This window comes from Sander lucioperca, chromosome 18 (assembly GCF_008315115.2).
Source record: "Sander lucioperca isolate FBNREF2018 chromosome 18, SLUC_FBN_1.2, whole genome shotgun sequence".
In the NCBI taxonomy this organism is placed as follows: Eukaryota; Metazoa; Chordata; class Actinopteri; order Perciformes; family Percidae; genus Sander; species Sander lucioperca.
This window is the reverse complement of record NC_050190.1, coordinates 16,205,514-16,228,468: the sequence shown is the minus strand read 5'-3', so window position 1 is coordinate 16,228,468 and position 22,955 is coordinate 16,205,514. Positions and strand designations below refer to the sequence as shown.

Here is a 22,955-nt window from a genome sequence, read left to right as displayed (position 1 = left end):
AAAATGTGGGTAAAATAGAGCCTGATTGAAAAACAAGATACATTTTCGTGGACAGAGACTTCATCTGTTTATTTATTCGGTGTAAAAAATACCCTGTGCAATGTGTGATACATCTCATGTTTTATTCTTGTGCGAGTCCATAGTTAACATTCCTGCCCTGTTACCCCCCACTGGCTCAGAGCCTCCCATTTTTGAGTCAGCCATTCCTCTGTGTGTGGAGGTAACAAGCCAGAACAGTCTGCATTGTACTAATGCTATTGAAAGACTGGACACGGATACAGCCCCCGGCCTCTCCATTCAGCTCTCTGGAAGTTACACCGAGGTCACATGGAGCCAAAACGGAGGGGAAGAACCAGAGGGAAAGGAAAGAGGAATGGGGATTTCTGGAGGCAAATGGACAGAGTGAAGTAGGATTGATGGCAAGATGTGAAAGTAGAGCTGTAGAAAGACCAGCACTGATGGAAAGAGACGGACAGTAAGAGAGCACACAGTTGCCAGGGAAAGAATTCCCCTCTATTTGCACAAGTGGCCAGACCGTCCGCTAGTGATTGATATGCAAAACAAGCCGGCAGCGAGCACTTTTACTCTGCTTACGCTTGCAGAACGCCAGGGCGCAGGATCAATGGCTCGATCCCCCATCAAAGCCCACTTCGCCTCAGAGGCATAGGTGTACTCAATTCTGAGGCTTCTGACCCGGGCCTAGCAGAGAGACGGCCAGTATTGGACACTAATTAGAGAGCAGGAAAGGAGGAGCAGGGTAAGAAATGTTGCAAGAGGGAATTGACTAACATCACATTAAAATCAGAGGTGGACAGAGCGAGAAGATAGATCTCCAAAACGGTCAAGCCAACTATTCAGTTTTGTGGCGGATATTTTCTCTGGTTCAGCTAGGTTGTATAACCACACACCATCTCTGGAGCCGACATGCCAGCATCCAGGGGAGGCAGGCTGCGTAGGAAGGGCTGCTCGCTGGCCCGAAGGACCCAGCGGCAGGCCACAGCAGCATGGAGGCTGCTCTACAGACTGCTCTTCATGGTGAGCAGGGGATTGGATTAGGAAGTGAATATTTAGAGATTAATAATGTTTATGCTGTAATATTTGATGCACTTCTTGAAGGGGCCTCTTTGAAAGAGACTGTAGAAAGTTATTAGCGCTCAACTGTGTTTTAAGCATCCCTGCACCTGAAAGTGAGTGGGTACAATAAAGGCTTTTTGGATCAATGTTGATATAGATGTGGCTGCCATATATGTAAGCTTATCACGGATGTTTTTTTGGCCAGTTTGTAATGAAACTGAAAGTGTATTTATAGAAATGAGGAATTGTACTTGATGGGAAGGGTACAGTATTTTGTGATGAAACCCTTTGCTTTCACATCAAGGGGATCTAGCAAGTAAGTACATGTGTGTTATGGCAGTTGACTGAAAATGAAAAATGCCGCTGGACGCCGTCAGAAGGAAACCATGTAGACAGCTCAACAGCCTCTCACTTCATTTTTTTAAAACCTTTTTAAAGGTTGACAAAGACCTCTTTTCTAAATTGACTTAAGGGCATACATGGCGAGACGGGGCAGAAACATGATCCAGAGCGGTCAGCTGTCAGAGGGACAACCTGAATAGAAATTCACAGCAGCGCTGTCGGATCCACTCGTCTTTCCTGGCGCTCCCAGGCTTTTCTCCCACCTCCGCTGGCTCCCGTCCTCTGCTCTTAATTGGTTATTTGGGCTAGCTGTCAGGCTATGTTGGTGGGATTGTTGTGAGGCTATCGCAATTCCTGAGTCATGACAGCGTATAGCCCCCCTCCCTCCTCTCCGTCTGTCTTTTTTGCCCACCTCTTCCTGTCACGCTCCAATGCAGATATCTGCTATTTAGATGACAATCGTACTTAGTTAGAATCTGTGTAAGAGGTGAAAGTGTTTCCATGTGCACAATGTTCCTGAGCGTCCAATTAAGCATATATATGCTCTTTTCCCCCAGCTGTGTGTGTGTGTGTGTGTGTGTGTGTGTGAACATGAGCGAATATCCTTTCAACGTGTGAATGTGATGAGAATTAACTCAGCATTGGAGTGGCGGTGTGTGCTACTGGACAGGCCAACCCCTTTCCTCTGGGTACCTGTAGCCAAAATAAACTGCAGATATCACTGATATCTGTCTCCACAAGGCTGCTCTCCCCCTGTCTTGAGCTACCAGTGGGCTATTTGATGAATATGTTGCTCTGATATCCTTAACCTCTGTGTTTTCTTCCGGCAATCTCCCCCTGTCGCCCCGCCTGGCACAATATGGAGTTTTCCCAGAGTGTGTATCAGTGAATGAAGGCTGACTGGCGCTGTGTGGCAGCAGCATCTGTGTCTGAAGTGTATTTTGTGGTCTTTAACGGGATAGTGTGTGTGTCAGTAGCTGTAGTTGCAGATGACTGACATTCTTTGGTTCCTTATAAATTTCTTTTCCAAATGAGAGATGCCGTCCACATAAACAGAATAAATGTTTGCAAAAATGTTTTTTTCCCATCATCTCAGACGTTGAAGTTGATGATTTTTGGCAATTATCAGGCTAAAATGTTTATTTGTTTGCTAATTGGAAAATGTTGGCATGCTTATACGGTAATCTAAAATAGGTAACATGGTAAAGATTAAACCTGCTAAACATCACCCTATTGTCCATTGTCACTGTGAGCTCATATCACCGCTGTGTCTCGCAGAGCTGCGAGCGTGGCTGTAGACAAGATGAGAATGGATGAGGATTGTCAACCAAGTCAGTGTGTTATCATGTACAGGTGTGTGTGTGTGTGGCTCCAATCAGAACATCCCTTCACCAGCGCAGAAGGAGACGTCAAGTCCCCTCATAATTATCATCCTACATTCAAAGAGCTCCAGAGTAGAGGTAGAGAGCACTGCTGTGGGTGGTGGATCACTTGAAAGAGGCTTAGCCCAGACATACATAGAGGAAATGGAGAGTCATTTCCTCTATCCCCCCCCCCCCAGTCTCTCTTTCTTTTGTTTCCGTTTCACTTTCACACAGTCTATAGCCGCTTTCCGACCAAGTAGTTACAGGAATGTAGTTATAGGAAAAGTCCACTTCTAAACAGATCTACTAACCACTCTCCCCCAAAACTGTTTTTTTCCATTTGCATTGGCACTAGCCAATTGGCCATAGGGACTGGTAGGAGGGGTAAGGGAGTGACGCAAGCACGGCAACGGTCTTTATAGCGTTAAAATCAGAAAACAAATACATATTACATAAAGTGTCCCGAAGAGAAACGGGTATCTCTCTCTCCCCCGTGTGTGTGTGTGTGTGTGTGAGTGTGAGTGTCGGCCGGCCGGCCATAGGACATGCTTGTGGAGTTTAACTCCGAAAAGACAGTTAACCACAGGTTCCCGTTAATCTTATGATGGACATGTGTTGTGATATTTAAACAAACGAACCATCAACGGCGAAATAAAAGCCTCTTACTTACAAGACCGGTCTGAGAGACCTCCAGCTTACAGTGGCGTCTCTGAGCATGACTGGCCGAGTGACGAGCTAGCGGCCGGGGCAGGCGCCTGCTGGCTGTCGCCTCACTTCATGGAGCTTCTCAACTCCGAAAACTTTGAAGCAAATTGTCAATTCGAAATTTATCAATTTTCGCAGGACTTCCTATATTCGAAATATAAACAATTAATTTCTCGCCTAAAACGTTGTCAAAAGTGAAATTAGTGATGAATAAGATGGCAAAAATTGTTAAAATTGTCCCGTTGTTGGTTTGTCTGTACCGGAAACCCGACCCTCGTTGACTTAGGTTCCTATGCTGAAAAGGGAAAAGAGAAAAGACCCTGTCCTGAAGTAGGAGCTGAAAGAGTTACAGGAACTGCGGCCAGAGGGACTTAAAAATCCCCAAATTGGTCCAGTCGGAACACAAGAAAAAAAGGGTTCTAGGAATTTTAAGTTCTAGGAACTGCAAAAATCCCTCCGGTTGGAAAGCGGCTTATATTGCAGCATTGGAGGGCCGTCTCTGGAGTGACCATTTTAACGAGCTAGCTGATGAGTCGCAGGCTTATTAATGGAAGCCTTGATTGTCTGTGGGCTGCCTGGGAGTGGATGGGGGGGGGGGCTATGGGTGGTAGCTCACACCCGTTTCAGAGATGATGACTCAGACAATCTTTCACACACTGCTTGGGAACTGCGTACAAGTATGTATCGATGCTTGCAGTGTCAGAATGAGGGGCCTATCGATTCTTGTGTGTTGCTGTTGAGTCTTTAATAGTGAGCTGCACTTGAATGCTTGCTCATGCGATAACACACACACACACACACACACACACACACACACACACACACACACACACACACACACACACAGGAAGGCAGAGAGTGCTGAGCAGCTGTTTTGCCTGCCGTGCTGTGTTGCTGTGCAGCCGATTGGAACCTGATATTACTGACACTAGTGACATGACCACAAACTATAATTCTACATCATGTTATTCACTGGGATGGCTGGTCATCATGAGGCTATTTTCTTAGAATAGAAATCACATAATTGATGGCTACAGTACTGTCTAGCAAAGCTTGGTGCAGTTGATGAAGTAGTGCTTGAGTAGCTTACCTGGTAAGCAATTAGGATTCTGATTGTGTAAATGTTTACCACAGTGCTTGAAAAGCATATACCATACAGTGACAACCACGATGTAAAATAGATAGAAGGGAGAGGTTTTCCCCTCACTGCTTTTTTACATCCCAAGGACTAGAACAGAGAGGCTGATGATGACTCATTTTCTGACACAGTTGCTCAGACTACATATTCTTACCCGCCACAGGCAAGACTTCGCAGTGTGGTGCCAACGGCTGATGTTAATTTCCGACCCCAGGCAATACAGTCCAATATAAAGCAATGTAGATTAGCTGTTTCTGTTGAACACCTCTGTAATGGTATGATGCTGAATCTTTAACGGGGTTCCACCTATCAGAGACGTACAAAGCCGGCTGGAGTAAACTATACTTTTTGTGAATGAGCAGAGGTATTTTTAGCTACATTTAGAAAACTAGCGCAGTGCCTGTTTAAGACAAACCTGTTTGGAATGGACTGATTGCTTTGCCTCTTGTATTGCTGCTTGTAGCTTTCTCCAGAACCATTGTACTCTGAAATAACTTACAGAGGGACCCCAAAGCACAATATGCAACTAAATGTATACTACTGCCTTACTGTGTACTTGTACTTGAGGAAAAATTGTACTACTACATTTACCTGATAGAGAACATTGCAGATTTAGATTCTACTCATAAAATATCACAAATAAAAAATGATGCACTATTATTTCCTAAACTATCCAGCACGCTGATAATGCCTCTCTTTTTACTTTAATTAAACATTTGCAGCAGAACTTGTAGCCTAGTGTAGCCATATGGCTAGTGAATGTGTGTTTTTGTAATTTGTTTTTCTAAACAACCCGTGTGTGTGTGTGTGTCCCTCTCTCTGTGCCTGATCGCGTGTCTTGCTGTAGACCAGCTGAGAAGTCAAGACAGCCAAAATCACCATAAACCTGGGTGTTTTATTAAGAAATTTGTTTTATTTTGTAAAGTATCCAGTGGCGCTGTGGCCTTCCTGTATGTGATTACCTACCTGGCTTGACACTTGAAGCGATCACTGCAGCGCGCACCGCTGACAACAAAACAACGTCCTCGCCCCAGCTGCTGCACTGCGCATGTGTGGGGACCCAAAGAAATTCCCCGATTTATAGATAGATGTGATGCTTCTAACCCCCTCCCCCACTACCTCTAATACAAACTAATACGTGACCTCTTGGGATGTCAATTTTTTTTTTGAAATTGATGTGTGACACAAAGCTGCATAACTGTCTATTATGGATTTAGAAGAATAATGTAATGTGATATAATGCTATCTGCTGGGATATCCAGTCAGTCTTTCAGATGCACTGTAAAGTCTTTGATGCAAAGCCAATTAGCATAGAGTGCATAACTAAATCTCCATAACACTCTTAGTATACCCAAGAGAATCACTGGCCATGTACAGTATGGATGCATCATTATTTTATACAGCTATGGAGCTGAAATCATTAATAGTAAATTGTTAAATAAGGGAGGTAAAAGACATGTTTTTTTTCATTTTAATAGATCCATGTTTCTGTGCAGATACATGCCTGTGGGTGCATGCATGTAATTCAGTTTCTTATAACAAGGGTGATGCTTATTTTATCCAGCTGGCTGTTCTAATCCCTGAGCTGCCTAACCTAAATACCCCCCCCCCCCCTTCTCTCTCTGTCACCTCCTACAGAGCGTGGACACAGTGTGCACTCTCTACCAGTCCTTCCAGGAAGGGATGAGCTCAGGCCCTGGGGGTTTGATGGACAACACCAAAGAACCTCCAGTGAGGCAGGGAGGGGAGTTACGCTCAGGTCCCACCCGAGAGGCCCCCCTGCTCAGACCTTGCCCCAAGCATATGAGTGCCACTGAGAGGCTACGCAAGGTCATCCAGGAGCTGGTGGACACAGAGAAGTCCTATGTCAAGGTGAGATCGCAAAGCTTCGACTGCTGTCATATTAGAATTTCTTATAAGAAGCTAACATGAATGTTTATTCAAACTCTATTTGAAATCTGTTGAAGTAATGTTTTTTTACTAAGTTAAAAAATGATATATTTCTTTTCTTTTTTTTTTACATTACATGTCATTTAGCTGAAGCTTTTATCCAAAGCGACTTACAATTGCTGTATATATATATGTCAGAGGTCGCACACCTCTGGAGCTACTAGGGGTTAAGTGTCTTGCTCAGGGACACATTGGTTGATGTATCGCAGTGGGAATCGAACCCAGGTCTCCCACCCCAAAGGCATGTGTCCCATCCACTGCGCCATCTCCATACCAAGACTGACTGGACTACTATAATTTTTTACTGGACACACTATCATGTAAAATAATAAGCATTATCACTCGCAGATGCCAAGTCCTTAAGGAAGGAAGAATTAAACATTTTAGGAAATGGCGCTCTTTTGCTATTTGTTGAGAATGGTATGAATCTTATCATCTAACTCAATCAATTCTGTACGATGAATATGTAGCAGGAGCCAACAGTTGGATAGCTTAGCTTAGCATAAAGACTGAAACAGCTAGCCTGGCTCTGTCAAAAGATAACAAAATCTGCCTATCAGCACCTCTAAAGCTCACCAATTAACTATTTTAATTAATCTATTTTGTTAAATTTGTTAAAAAAACGGACGTGTAAATACAACGAGAAGTTGTGGTTTTAGGGGGGGGTTAGTTATGATGTTATATTTCTTTGCCGGGAGCAGTTGAGACTACAGGAAGTTACTGTTCCCCGTCAAGAAATAATCTTGCACATAACCCCCTGTAAAACATCAAATTGTTGTTTTTGCACTTTGGTTTTTGTACAAATGGGAAAAAAGAGAGATACAACATGCCAATTAGTGAGTGGTGCTAGTAGATGGATTTTGTTACCTTTGGACAGAGCTGGCTGCTGGTTCCAGGGTGATACCAATTTTCTTATCCAAGTCTCAGCAAGAAAGCAAATATGTGTATTTCCCAAAATGCTGAACCTTTCCTTTTAATATAAGATATTATGCTTTGGCGTGACATGGGACTTAAAAAAACAAGAGAAGAAATGAACATTTAGATCTCCTCCATCCCTCCTCCTCCTTTCTCGCCTTATTTATCTTCTTCCCGCCCAACCATGTTGCTGCCATCATGTTTTCCAATATGACCTTTTCCTTCCTGAACGCATTAAAGAGCCACATTCATGGTCTTCTTGACTCTGCAACACTTGTCATGGCTGGCATTTTTTCCCTTTCTCCTTCATTTCTTCATTTTTCATTAAATCCCTTTTCTTGTGCACCCCTCCTCTTCAACTTGCCGTTGATTTGTAATTGAGTGAGGAGATTGTTTTCTCAGAGTGCCTTGATGCAGGCCTGCTCGCCCGTATCCATGCACCAGCAGCGACTGAGGTAGTTTGGGGGAGGGGATGAGGAGGAGGAGGCTCATAAATCAACCTAATGAGAATATCTCCACTGAAACCAAGACAAGCTACAGCCACATTAAAGTAGTGGGGGGAGAGGAAGGGAGGTGGAGGGAGAAGATGGAGGAAAGAGGCTAAGGGACTGTGGGAAGAAGACAGTTGGAGGTTATAAAAGGAAAAATAAGTAGTAATCTAATGATGAAATTGATTTGACTTGACTGTTTGATTCATTGTCTTTGACCTTCCTCTCTATCTTTTTGTGCACAGGACTTGGCCTGTTTGTTTGAGATCTACCTGAAACCCCTGCAGAATGAAACCTTCCTCACACTGGATGAGGTAGGTGGCGTGTGTGTGTGTGTGTGTGTGGTATGGTAAACCTTATGAGAGCTGTAGCGTACGGAGGTGTGTCCTAGGAGATGTTGAGGCTATATAGGATGTGGAATTCATTGAGTGTTTATTACTCAGAGGTGATGTTGATGAACTCTGTTAGGCCATGTCTCCCTCATTTTCACTGTGACTGGCTGGAGGACAAATTAGCATTCCCCTACACTGACCTTCTAACATCACACTGGGACACACCAATAATAAAGGCTAGTTTAAGAGTAAACCCATCTTTTAAGTCAGCTGATTTCAGTGCATCTCTTTTGTTAAGACAATGTTTTTTTTTCTTGTGTTGTCCTGTGACAACATATAGTAGTAGCTGCAGCATGCTAATGACCTGAGTGTTGCAGTTTCCAGCCCTGTGTGCAGCGCTGTGCCAGTTGTGACCTCAAACACAGAACGACTCTCCCAAGACATACTAGTCGATAGGCCACTGAGCACTGGGGCGAATTATAAGGCCATTATGGGACAGTGGGATGTGTCCAGGCACAAAGTGGACAAGAGCCTGTTGGCTTTTAATGAAGGGATGTGTTGACCCTGGGTATGTGTCGGAGAGAGTGTGCTAGACATTAAAAGTTTGTTTGTTTGTTTGTTCGTTTGTGTGTGTGTGTGTGTGTGTGTATGCGCTGCATTTTCTAGCAAGGCCATAGCTTGTCCCTAAGTGCCTTTGTCAGAGGTGGAGCCTTCAGAGTGGAGGTTTTATAACACTCTAGGGTGCCTGTCTGACTGACTGTTATGAATTACAAGCTATCTTGGCTCTTTTTTTTCTTGTAGCCTCATATTCCTTCCTTCTCCCTTTTCCCCACTCCTTTCTCTGCTATTTTTTCCCTCATACATCCTTATCCATCACCTTGCCACAATTCCATACTACCTCTCCTGTCTTCACCTTTTTCTATCCATTATCCCACCAACCCTCTGACCCTCTCTCCTCCTCAGATGGACAGTCTGTTCGGCAGCCTGCCAGAGATGTTGGACTTCCAGAGGGTCTTCCTACAGACCCTGGAGGAGAGGATCGCCTCCTCGCCTGACTTCAGCACTCTCGAGACCCCCTCACAGTTCAAGGTGAGATACATACACAGAAACATAACACCTTATTGATTAAATGTCCAAAGTGTGTGGATTCCATGAGAATGAGTATACAGACATTGTTCTCAAACCAGGTGATTTTAGCCACTATTCTGAAGAAAGGTATGATCTTTGAGATCTTGACGTTTATAAATAATTGAGGTGGTGTGACAGGAGCATCGTCGGCTGATTTGTAGGCTTGACATGACAAGGTGTGGGGTCTATTGATCGAGGTGGCGGTTCACTGGTTGGATAGTGAGCTGCTGAAAGCTAGCGTACTCAAGAGGTTAGGCGAGAAGGGAGAGGACAGAGGGGGCGTTTTGATAGTCTTCCGAGAGAGGGAGGACAGAGTGCTTCGGTCATGACTTCACATGTTCGCACTCTTTCATCCCCTCTCTCTGTACTCATTTGGCTTTGTGTAGCATCACTCTCTCGCCCTCTGTGTGTAACACTGCCTTTGTTTTTCTCTCACACTCTCTCGGTTTACAGAAGCTGCTGTTTTCTCTTGGGGGTTCGTTCCTTTATTACGCTGACCACTTCAAGCTCTACAGCGGCTTCTGTGCCAACCACATCAAGGTCCAGAAGGTCCTGGAGAGAGGTACAACACACAGCTGAACACATGAAGAATGCATGACGGCTTAAATACACATGAGCCTACAGCATAAAGTGAAATAGAGAATTGGAATATAATAAATACATCTGCAGACACATACTAATTCAAAGTGTCCCACACCCCTGCTAAATTCAGCTTCCTTGCACCTACGTTGCATCAGAGACTCCTCACGGCACTCACTGTTGGAAGGTTTGGCCTTCTCTCTTGGGAAACATATCAATTATGTATAACAAAATCCACCTTTCATTTTGTGATCGATAGTTTCTAAATATTCAAAGCTATTACCTGTTTTACAAGCAGATAAAGTATAAACAAATACCGGCACATGCATTCATTAATACACAGATTTTGGATAACCTTGTCCATAAACAGCGGACCGTTACAACCTGAGAGCCCCAATAATTCCTTTCGTCGCCCTCAGCATGTGACCGAGTAGAAATTTTAAAGTTGATTTATGCCTGCTACGATGTCTGCCTTTCTGCCATTATTTGGGAACGCTGCCCAGTGCAGAGATAAATGTAGGAAGATTGGCTTCTTTGCTGACATGGGGGGATGGGGTGGGCAAATTGTGCTGCTTAAATCTGCCCCATTACTAGAATTTCGTGGGATATTCCTTGAAGTAAGAAGCAGGATGGATATTTAATAGGATTAGAAGAAGAAAAACACTCCTTAAAAGTCCCTGAGGGGTCAGAATTACCTAGAGGAGAATAATGTTTGGTAAATATGGTTATCAAAGCAACACTGGTGCATGAAAGAGTTTTCTGCAGTGTTGAATATTTTTGTAAGTTCATGAAAATGTTTATTCATATATTATGCCACCATCAGGCTATAAGATCCTTCGCTAAAATGCTTCTTAGATGCAAAATCCTAAATCTGTGATTCAAGAAACAGAAGGGTAACCCTCTACCCAGTCAAAGATTCAGTGCCTCTATATCTTATTTTAGTTATTCTTTTTTATTTAAGATTTATATGGTCAAACATTACTGACGTTCCTTTTCAAACAGCATCTGAGATCTTGGCATAGTGATTATTCTTAAGTTTGTGGGTAGTGCCAACTTAGCACAAAATGGCTCCAAGTGCTTGCGTGAAGGGAAAAGATGCCAGATTCAAAGTACTCCACTTACAGGGTTCATACACCCTATTCTTTAACCAAAGCTTTCAATGGTGGGGTGTACAGTACTGTACTTTAATTCCACAGGACAGATGAAGACATGAAATGGGAGAGAGAAGGGGAATGACATGCAGCAAAGGGCCACAGGTCGGAGTCGAACCCACGGCCGCTGCATCGAGGAGTAAACCTCTATATATGTGTGCCTGCTCTACCAACTGAGCTAACCCGGCCACTACAGTATTATAGTTGGTACGCACTAACTAATATTAGAACAACATGTAGCACAATAATTGCACAGTACAGATAAGAATAGCCAAGTATAACAAGGGAGATAGTTGCACATTGCACACAGAGTATATAGTTGGCTCAGCGTGGTCAAAACCAGTTGATCCAAGTGAACAGAGAAGAGATCTGTGGGAGTTTGTCAACCCTTAAAGTAATTATATGCCCGTCTCTGCCATCTTCATCGCCCCCCTCCCTTTCCCATCATGCCAAGGGCCCTGGGTTGCCTTAGTTTCTCTGTTTATTTGTCGACTTGTTAATTGCCTGCCAATTACTCTAGGAGGTGTCGATGCAGCTGCCTGTCTGTGGCTGGGAGTGCTATAATTAATACTTTAATGGCCCCCCTCAGTAAGCATTGTGGAAGCATACTGCTCAGGGAAAATGTCATCACCTTTACAGAAGGCTCATTCTGTATTATACCAGCCATTTCACACTATGCTTTTGGCTTCTCCATGAACTAAGGAGTCCCAAATTGATCATTTTCACCATGTTTTAAATAAGACAGCTTTAGTATTTAAGTAACTCACCACAGTTCTGCTAGATTTAAAAAAAAAAAAAAAAAAAAAAACTTTTGCTTTATGAAAACCGCTTGTCTTCAATTTATGATACTCAGAGGTGATGTGCTTAATATATTGGGTGCATTATCAGATGTTTACACTTAAATGCTGCAGTGGTCATGGTACTGGAGAAGCCTACACTACCCCCTGCTGGAGAGAGCTTATTGCACCATGATTCTGCACTGACATGCATACGGCAATTTCAGATCTGAGTTTGGATTACAATATAGCCACACATTTCTCACTATGTATGCATGAAACAATCAAGCAACACAAACACCAAAAACAAATGCTCTGTTCCAAATCGCATACTTTTAGTTTTAGTACGAACTGCAGGTGCCCTTACAAAGTATGTACTGTTGCATGCAGAATGCATACAATTGGACATACTGTTCTTCATAACATTAGGCCTTGACCTTTGACCCTCTTGCTCATATATCTGTCGCAGGCTCTCAGGTCATCAGGCTGTCATCTGTCTGTGCTCTCTTAGCAGCTCAGTCGATGTGATGTATCTTCCCCTGTGCAGAGGATTGTGGGTCAGAATAGCCAGAAAAGCATACTGCAAAATGCGACCGGATGTAGTAGGACATCCTGGTATTTCTGGCATACTGCATTGACATAACATGTATTGGAACAAAACTGAATATTTTTCTGCAATACTTAACAGTATGGTAGTATTGGATTGGACCTAAATATAGTCAACTGCTGAAAGATTCATGTTAATTGAGTTTGTGTTTGTTTTTCAGCTAAGACCGATCAGGCATTCAAGGAATTCCTGGATGCGAGGAACCCCACCAAGCAGCACTCATCCACCCTGGAGTCCTACCTGATTAAACCAGTGCAGAGGGTTCTCAAGTACCCACTGCTGCTCAGGGAGCTGGTCTCCCTCACTGATGCCGATAGCGAGGAGCACTACCACCTCACCGGTAGGGAGAAAACATTACATTTAAAGACAAATGCACATCCACACACATGGAGGATGTGCTATAAATACAGGCCATTGTCACACTTGTCATTTCAGTGTCTTCTTGTCATGCTATCATGCCTGGGAGCATTAAGTGATAGATTTTGGCACATAAGACATGTCAGTTTTCCCCTACACAATGCACACACAATGAGCAAATACAACTTGCTACTGTAATGCAAAGCACCCGCATATGCAGTCAAGAATTGATCCCTTGATCCCTGTTACTTCATTCTGTTCTTGTCCCTACAGAGGCTCTGAAAGCCATGGAGAAGGTGGCCAGCCACATCAATGAGATGCAGAAGATCTACGAGGATTACGGCTCTGTGTTTGATCAGCTAGTTTCTGAGCAGAGTGGCCACGATAAAGAGGTAAATGCACATTTCATAAGATTTATAATCATTATACTAAATATATTTAAAGTTGCCTTGGCGGCAGTTGTATACAGAGCAGTTTCAGAGGACACCTGCTACAATGGCTTCTTGTTAAATAAAATACTAAATACTTACTAATACTACTTCAACCTAGTTAACTATCTGTACATTATCAAAGTGGGGCTGTTTAGCTCCTTATGTTGTTTATGCTGTCTTCTGTGCATTGCCTCCAGGGATTGAATACATTTAAAAATTGATTAAATATTTAGTTGGTAGCTACTGCAGTATACATATTCAAAGTGAATGCTGAAACATGTTGTCTAGGTTATGTATTTAAACAGCGCTCAGACAAACAGTCTGAGTTTGCTTGAAAGTCAGCTATCACCCCATGCACAAACAGAATTTTGTAGTGTCTATGCAGTGCAATTCATAGACATGGATACTTGGTATGTATCACACAGCAGTATGCTCCAGCAAAAAGCCCAACGTCTGGCTTGTTATTCTTCTGTCTCTCCCTCTGTTTTCGTAAACAGTCTCCTGTGTCTCTCTCAGGTCACAGAGATTTCTATGGGAGAGTTTCTCATGCATTCCTCAGTGGTTTGGCTCAACCCGCATACATCTTTGGGTCGCATGAGAAAAGACCCTGAAATGACCGTGTTTGGTGAGTCTGCACTCTACCCTCAACTTCCACCCTGCTACACTCCAAAAGTTTTTGGCAATCGATTTCTTGACTGGCATTCCTATTAAACACCAGATACTGTTTCGCCTTAAAGGCTTTGGGCACAAACGACCATATAGCAGACCATTTTGTATGCTACCTGTGGATTTTTGCAGTTTAAGTTTAATCCGTACAAACCAAGTGTCTTGGGTTTTCTGTAGAGCCACACAGAATTGTGTCTGCAATAGCACTCACACATCCAGATCTGTAGTGCTTTAAGGCTTCAAGCTGGCATCTAAAATGCTTCTGTGGGTTGCACTCCTTCAGTCGCTTTCCCCAAGAGGCATTCGCAGTAAAAACTAAGACACTGATGTGTTCTCTCTCACCAGTGTTCAAGAAAGCGGTGATATTGGTCTACAGAGAAAACAACAAGCTGAAGAAGAAGATGGTAAGCATTGTGTCTATTGCATTCATTTACTCTCACAAGCCACAAATAGTGTATTTGGTGTGAAACTTAGAATTTTTCTCTTCTCCCCTATGTGGCATTCTCTACGTGATGACCAGACCAACTCTCGTTCAGCACTTTCTCACGGAGATTCGGACCCCTTTAAGTTCCGTTGGCTCATTCCGCTCTCTGCGCTGCAGGTCAGGTTGGGAAATACTGCAGGTACAGTAAGAGGCTGGCAAACGGCCACAGTATCCCCACTAAATCACTCACAAAGTACATCCACTAAATCTTTTTGTTCTTTCTCCCCCTTTGTATTTCCCCACACTAACCCCCAAAGCTCATTCTCCTTGCCCACACACCTGACATTTCTGCTCCCTCCCTCCTTATCTCCTTCTGAAACCATAAACCATATTTGGACTGTGTGATTAAAAGCCCTCTCCTTTATTCCCCCACTCTCACAGGAACAGGCACAGAAAGCAGCTGCATCTGGGAGCTGATTCACTCCAGGTCTGAAGTGGAAGGGAGACCGGAGACCGTCTTCCAGCTGTGTAGCAGGTCAGAGATTAAACTTTCAGGTGGAATCGGTGATGATTAATGTTGGTATGCATTCATAGAACTCATTACACATACCAGAATTATACTTTTTTTTTAAAGAATAATTAAGGTTTATTATGTTAGTCTTATTTTTGCTTTTTTTTCCTACCATTTCTTTGGTTATAACACTGTACTCGCAAGTAATTTGCCTTCCAACGGGGCAAGAAATGAAAGCAGTCAGGTGTTCAGACAGGTTTAGCCAGATTATGTAACCCACTTTATTTGGACCAAACTCAAAGTGTGCATGGCCATAGTGTCGGTAATAATTTCTCACAATACACAACCACGGCAAGTACAGTTGGTCACCGTTGAACCAGAACATTGGTCTGTAAACAATCACCTGAGATAGATGTTTACGGACAGTTTGGGTAATCATATTACCGTTCGCCTTCTCTCCAAAAAAAGGTTTGGTTAAACTTAGCTTTTTACAATCTGTCTGGTGGTGTTAGAAAAGCAAGCATTTAGGTCTTCTTTTTAGAAATGTTAGTATTCATAGATCTTCTTGTTGATATTACTGATGGAAAGCATGGTCAAGGCTACAAAGAAAGACCCAAGTGGTTATCAGCTGGAATTAATTTATTCAATTCAAAAGTTCCAACCTCATTAAAGTAAATTAAAATGGCTGTGATGATTCAGCTTAAGAAAATTAATCCTATTTAATCAAATACCTATTTTTTATGGTTCAACACAAGCAAAATAAATGCTTTCTCTTTTTTGATAATACCATTCTCATTTAAAGCTCACTAACATTTTAGAGGTCAAAACTATGCCTGTAATGATTTAAAATATTTGTAAAACAGAAAATGTATATCCACTCGAACAGTTTAATTTTTTCCCCCCATTCATGTAGCATATTTTCATATTTAGTTTAATAATCTTGTAAAGCCTTTTTTTCATGTCATGGTCCCTAAACAAGACGCATTAGGGTACAGCATGTCTTCCAACGGATCCTGTTTGCTGCTGTTTTTTTAGCATTTAACAGTAAAAACTGTCTACATGGGGATAGTAGTGAGAGTGAAGCCTGTGGCCCAATTAATTCTCATTACACACTGTGAAATTGGGATCACTCCTAATGAATTACCTCACCCATTTCGCTGGGGACACATTGGAACTCTCACCAATCCCGTTAATCTATATTTAGCATCAGAATTCAAGTTGAACATATCCTGTGCTCATGTTACTATGGTACCTCTGCTGTGTCCTCCTCAGTGTGCCAGAGAACAAGGTCAACATCATCAAGGTGATCCGCTCCATCCTCAGGGAGAATGTGAAGAGGAACATGAGGAGCGAGGGCACGTTGGAGAGGGGCTGTAAGGAGCGTCTGGTCCCCCTGCGCAGCACCCTGCCCTCCTCCGCCAGGATAGGTGAGCGTTCAGAAGTAGCTCACGTAAATATTTGTGCAGGAGATATTTCTTTCAATTAAACAAAATTCGACATTTGTTTCCAGTACCAGGTACTGCCTCATGGGAAGTTCTCCTATAAAAACATCTCCACAGGGCAGAGGAGGGATTCTTGCTGACTGCTATTTAGCCTTTAAAACCATCTACTGTGTAATGCTAAGTATGCATGTACTTTAGAGATAATCGTATCTCACTTTTTAGGTCATAAAATGCTAGAGGGGCTGAGGGTGCAAGTGTTTTGCTCAGATAAGAGTGGCATTTCTAACTTCCATCTCCACATTTTTTACTAGGTTCCACCAGGGCTTCCTGGTTGTGTAAGCAGCCACTTGGAGATCTCGCCGCCCAGGCTGGGAATCCCAAGCTGGGGCCAGACTCAGATGAGGGGAGCCTGAGCAGTGGAACCTACAGTTTATCTGGGGCTCCTCCACCTTGCACCTCCTCTGAGATGCACATCCTCCCTGTCCAACAGAACTGGCCTCAGACACCTGGATCCAGCTTGCAAACCCGCTCCACCTCTGCTGTGAAAGAGTCTGATATTTTAAGTGATGATGATGATGATGACGGCTTTAGCGAGGGGGGAACAAGGAGGGGTAGTGGAGACAGCAGTTCCCCAACTAGCGCCATTGAGGCTCAGTTCCTCCAACTTAAACTCTCAGAGGACGCTGCATCAGCTCCCTGTGTTCAACCTGAGGGAGTGGGGGACACTCCAGAGACCCAACCCAAACTGATGCGAGGACACTTTAATGCTATTAAGAGGAATACCAACAGTTTGAGGAGGAGCCAAGGCGCACTGTTAAACATGAAGGCACACAGCACGTCAATGGACAGCCAGACTGATGCAGCATCGTCGTCAGGGATCATGGACATCAACACGTTGTTGGAGAGAGAGTTCAGCGTCCAAAGTCTGACTTCTGTAGTGAATGAAGACTGTTTCTATGACCCCGCTGAGAGCTGTGCCACTGAATCTGGAAATGCCACCTCATCATAGGGGACTGGATGGGCAGAGCAGCTCTATACTGTACCAGGGCCACAAGGCAATGGTCATAAAGGTGAGAGACTCTGACCAAAGCCCCTGTGGCTCACTGCAGGCTCTACTAGTGTGGCTGTGAAGCTGTGCCTAAACTCGGAAGTCGCTTTTGTAAGCCACAAACCTGCCAGCTAAAAAGTTAGGTGTAAAATATCAGTTCTGATAGAAGCCTTGGCTGACAGACCCAGTTTCTCCCCCTAGAGAGGTGAAGCGAGGTGATTTCTGTCCCAATGATGATACCTGTAATGCATCTGCCAAGCACAGATGTTCCTGCGATTTCCTCAACTCTGGGCTTTTCCCAACAAACCGTCTGAGTGACGTATTCCATCATAGTTTCCCCTGCAGCTCATGCTGATTGGCAGTTTTTATTTGGTTGACCTTTGAAGAAATGGAAAGAATGTCCTCGTCAGTACCAAAAGTTAAGAGGAAGAAAGTCCGTAGTGCATATAGAGCCATGGGAATAAGTTTTTGGAGGCACAGTTTGCCGGGCAGCAGGCCTTCACACAGAGGTCATGGGTTCAGGGTTGGTAAAATTTTCATTTGCATTTGGTGTCACAGAACCAAACACTGTAGGTCATTGGTTATTACAAATTACCTTTTTGTTAAAAAAAGAAAGGTGGCACTGATTAAAGGCTATCACGGACTAAAAAGATCCATCCAAAGAGCTGTGGTGTTCATGTCAGACTTCCTGAAAAGAGATGCCGGCTGGCCTAAACAAACGGGACACCGACTTACGCAACTAAGCCTTTTTGTGCACTAAAGTACAATGTTTGCCCATAAATTTGAAATATTTTTTATCTGTACAGGTTTTAATGTTATTAATGCTGTTTTTATTTATTAATAGATTTCATTATGTATATCTTAACAAACTAACTTTTTGGGTGAAGGCTTGAAACTGTTGGCTAAAGAGTTGGTCCATTTTTTATATATATATATATATATATATATAGCTTGACATTTTCTCCACTTCATTTTAAATGTAGCCTACCGTCTTTCTCTGAAGATTGTAATTTTCAGTTTATGCATTGAAATGTACAAGTGTTTTTGAGCTCTGGCTGCGTAATTGAATGATTTAAACTGCAATATGTTTAAAAGCCAATGTTTCTTTTTGTTTGTGTCTGGTATATATAATCTTTTCTATCTTTGAAACAATGTATTCTCTTACACATATTTGACACTGTACAGGTAAGAACAATGCAGGAATTAGCAATAAATGCAGCTGATATTTTTGTAAAAGCTTTGTTTGCCTTAGTATAAAGTACATGTTGAGGTACTATATATAAAAAAGGCAAACCACTGCTACATTCTTTACCTTCTCAGCTCAACCTTACCATGCCTTTAATGCTAGCATACCAATGAATGTGAATGCCCCATTCTTATGGAATTGTTTTATAAATAAAAGTTTTATCTGAATGACGCCTGGAGAACAATGCTTTCAACTTGCCCTTCAAAGTGTCATTTCTGTTATTCTACTGACGGGTAAAGCAGTGCTGGGAAGAGTTATCTCAGGCTTGGTCCCTGGGCTCGACTTACCAGTCCCTGATTAGCTGTCATAAGAAATGCAGGTATTGGATATAATAAAAAAAAAAAAAAAAAGTAATTCCTCAATAGAATATCTAATTATCTGACAGAAGTGGGGCACAGTTACATAAAGTAAGAGCTTTACTGCAGTGCTTGGATTTTATACACTGACGTGTAATTAACCAAGCTACATGTTGGGACATTTTCAATTGGCTGAGCACATTTAGCATCACCACAAGGACAATTAATTAGATTTAATTCTATTGGACACTACCCAAAAAGGAGGTGAATGGAATTTAATTATGGTCCTTAAGCGAGCCTATGTATGTAATGTTTGTTGTACAACAGCCACTGTGGCCATATGTGACGATAATGTTTATGCTAAAACTTAGTAGCTAGTAGCACAAGTACAAAAGAGTCATAAAACCAACAATTTCTATCTTAAGTTTGTTAACATTAGCCACCGTAAGCTACTGGTCATACCAGACAAAGTACGGCTGTAAAAACCTTTTGTATCAAATTGTGCGCGTTTTATTACTCGTAAATTCAACTTATTTGTAACATGTCTCGCTTTAAAGAATTTAAAGCAGTGTGTTAGAAGACTGCTTGGGGTGTTTTAAGGTTGGGAGTTTGATTCATATCAAATGCAAATTATTTTTATGTCCGATGTCCAGAGGAATCTCTCTCTCTCTCTCTCTCTCTCTCTCTCTCTCTCTCTCTCTCTCTCTCTCTCTCTCTCTCTCTCTCTCTCTCTCTCTCTCTCTCTCTCTCTCTCTCTCTCTCTCTCTCTCTCTCTCTCTCTCTCTCTCTCTCCTCTCTCTCTCTCTCTCTCTCTCTCTCTCTCTCTCTCTCTCTCTCTCTCTCTCTCTCTCTCTCTCTCTCTCTCTCTCTCTCTCTCTCTGTGCCTAGGGCCTGTGTCTTAGGTTAGGAGTTTGATTCCCATCAAATGCAAATTATTTTTTAAGCCAGATGTCCAGAGGAAAGTCACTCTATACTATGCATTTTTTAAGACTTTTTTCAACATACTATAATATGACTTTTTATTTACTATACTATCACTTTTTTAGATATACTATGACTATTTTTGACATACTATGAATATATTCGACTTACTATATTATGACTCACTTTTTTCGAAAAACTGACTTTTATGACTTCTTTTGACATACTATACACTATGACTTTTTAAATCACGTTTTTCAACATACTATGACTTTTTTCGACATACTATAGTACGACTTTTTAATGATTTTTTTTGACATAGTATATTGTGACTTTTTTCGACATACTGTACTATGACCTTTTAATTATTTTTTTCGACATACTATACTATGACTTTCAACTCTTTTTGACAGACATGTTCTTTAGCTCAGTCTGTTAGAAGACTGGTTGGAGTGTATTGGATTGGGAGTTTGATCCCCATGAAGTGCTAATTAATTTTTAAGTCAAATGTCCAGAGGAAAGTCACTCTATACTATGACTTTTTTCGACACACTATACTATGACTTTTAATGTTTTTTCCACATATTATAGTATGACTTTTTTTTACATCACTTTTTTCAACATACTATATTATGCCTTTTTTTTTTTAAAAATCACTTGAGTTTTTTTACTATGACTTTTTCTCACTTTTTTTGACATACAATACTTTCACTTGTTCTGTAGCTCATTCTGTTAGAAAACTGGTTGGGGTGTCTTAGGTTGGGAGCTTGATTCCCATTAAGTGCAAATTATTTAAGTCAGATGTCCAGAGGAAAGTCACTCCATACTATACTTTTTCAAGACTTTTTTCGACATACTATACTATCACTTTTTTGACATACTACACTATGACTTTTTTTGAACATACTTTATTTGGTGGCATGGTGGCTCAGAGGTTAGCAATGTTTCAACTACACCAGCAAGTAGGCAGTGAAGACTGTGACTCAGTCCAGGCTAGGCCTTACCTTGTGTGGACTTGTGTGGAGTATGCATGTTCTTTCAGACTTTCTTTGACATAATATACTATGACTTTTGACATACTATGACTATTTTTGACAAACTATACTATGACTTTCTTATGACGTTGACTATATTGATTATACACAATGACTTTTGTATCACTTTTTTCGATCTACTATACTATGCCTTTATCACTTTTTTCCACATTCTGTACTATGACCTTTTTTTTTTACATATACTACCATACCATATACCATATACCACATACAACTTTTGAATGATTTTTTTGACATAGTATACTATGACTTTGACTATTCAACAAACTTGATATTTAGCTCAGTCTGTTAGAAGACTGGTTCAGCTACCCCAGGTTGAGAGTTTGATTCCCATCAAGTGCTAATTATTTCATTAAGTCAGATGCCCAGAGGAAAGTCACACTATATTATGACTTAACATAATATACTATGACTTTTTAATCTTTTTATTCAACATGCTATGACTTTTGACATACTGTACTATGACTGTATTATCACTTTTTTCGACATGCTATACTATGAGAATTTTGGACATACTTTACTATGACCTTTTTCATCAAACTTGCTTTTTAGCTCAGTCTATTAGAAGACTGGTTGGGGTGTTCTAGGTTGGGAGTTTAATTCCCATCAAGTGCTAATTATTTTTTAAGTCAGATATCCAGAGGAAAGCCACACTATACTATACAACATACTATACTATGACTTTTTAATGTTTTTATTCGACATACTACATTTTTGGAACCGCTGCGACAAGGACTGAGCCTCTGTACATGGTGCGCACGCTCAACCAGGTGAGCTACCCAGGCGCCCGACAGTTACATTTTCATGTGCAGTTTTCTTTCAACTAACACAAAAAAAATCTGTTTGGAGTCTTTCGCGATATGTTGCAGCCTTTCACAATGTGTTTATTGCGCCAATTGATATCACGATGACGATAAAAAAACAATATTGTGCAGCCCTAATTTATATTAATCATTTATACAGTATATCATGTGTATTTATAATAATAATAATAATAATAATAATAATAATAATAAATGTATTATAGATATGTGCGTGTGTGTCCTGAGTGCATTAACACCTGTAGGCTACTTAGAGTGGTCTACTTGTGATCCGATCACGTAGGATTTTAATACCAGGTCAAAACGGGGCCTCTCTCTCTCTCTCTACATATCTATATGTTTATATGACTGTCTCTGTCTATTTCTGTCTGCTGTAAAGAAACAGTGGCGCAGAGAGGCAAAACATTTGAACTCATCATTTTTTTACTCTTTATTTTGCATCCTCCATTCCTTTCCCACATTTTTAGATAATTATACTGCTTCACCATCACTGCTTACCATGCTTAATCAAGTCTTATTTAGGGATTCATACTTAATTCAAGCCTAAAAATGTTCCACATCGTTCATTCATTAGGAGTTTTATACAACTTATAAATATTTTCGTACTTTTTGAAAATATTGAACACAGCTGTTTGAGATTTCTTAATTTGACCCACCCATTACCCATTTTACCAACTCACTCAATTTAGCTTTTCAGCATTCACAAGCATTGTCTGCAAGAAATGCATATTCTAGTTTGTTCTAAGAGAGTATACTTTTTACTTCACTACGCCTTTTTATTTTGCATATGTATGTTATACAAAACATAGCACGACTGATCAAATAATCATAAATGCATAATAAAAATGGTAAATGTAAATTTAAATAATGTTTAGTTATTTACTTAAACAGTTGCTGATACTTCTCTACTTTACGTGTATAAACGTTTTAATGCAGGTTTTGTATTTTTAACGGCATTGTTTACATTGTAACTGATACTCTTATTCGTATTGATGCTATGTTTTTAAAACGCAATCATGCAAAAACTGGTCAATTTTAGGCTATACATGTCATGATGAACTAATGTTAAGACACTTTCATAAAAGGTTTTAAATGTGAAAAAATTTTCATCTTGGCTCTATACAATATGTGTCCGATACCTGACAACCGATTTGACGTGAGGATGTTTTGACTCACCTGTAGCTGCAC

General features: G+C 41.4%; 1 protein-coding gene across 9 annotated transcripts in view; it reads left to right on the top strand.

Moving 5' to 3' along the window:
* tiam2a (TIAM Rac1 associated GEF 2a) overlaps positions 1-18,845 on the top strand; it is a 75,780-nt gene extending 56,935 nt beyond the window's left edge. For 8 of the 9 annotated variants that reach the window (XM_031288685.2, XM_035994705.1, XM_035994703.1 and 5 more), the window contains 12 exons: positions 6,262-6,495; positions 8,222-8,290; positions 9,272-9,397; positions 9,890-9,998; positions 12,710-12,889; positions 13,180-13,298; positions 13,854-13,962; positions 14,349-14,407; positions 14,524-14,626; positions 14,869-14,962; positions 16,211-16,365; positions 16,692-18,845. In XM_031288685.2, the coding sequence (XP_031144545.1) occupies positions 6,262-6,495; positions 8,222-8,290; positions 9,272-9,397; positions 9,890-9,998; positions 12,710-12,889; positions 13,180-13,298; positions 13,854-13,962; positions 14,349-14,407; positions 14,524-14,626; positions 14,869-14,962; positions 16,211-16,365; positions 16,692-17,389 (2,055 nt within the window). In that variant the 3' untranslated portion in view covers positions 17,390-18,845. The remainder of the gene's footprint in view (positions 1-6,261; positions 6,496-8,221; positions 8,291-9,271; positions 9,398-9,889; positions 9,999-12,709; positions 12,890-13,179; positions 13,299-13,853; positions 13,963-14,348; positions 14,408-14,523; positions 14,627-14,868; positions 14,963-16,210; positions 16,366-16,691) is intronic. The other variant, XM_031288684.2, reaches the window with a different exon arrangement.
* Positions 18,846-22,955: the final 4,110 nt, after the last annotated feature.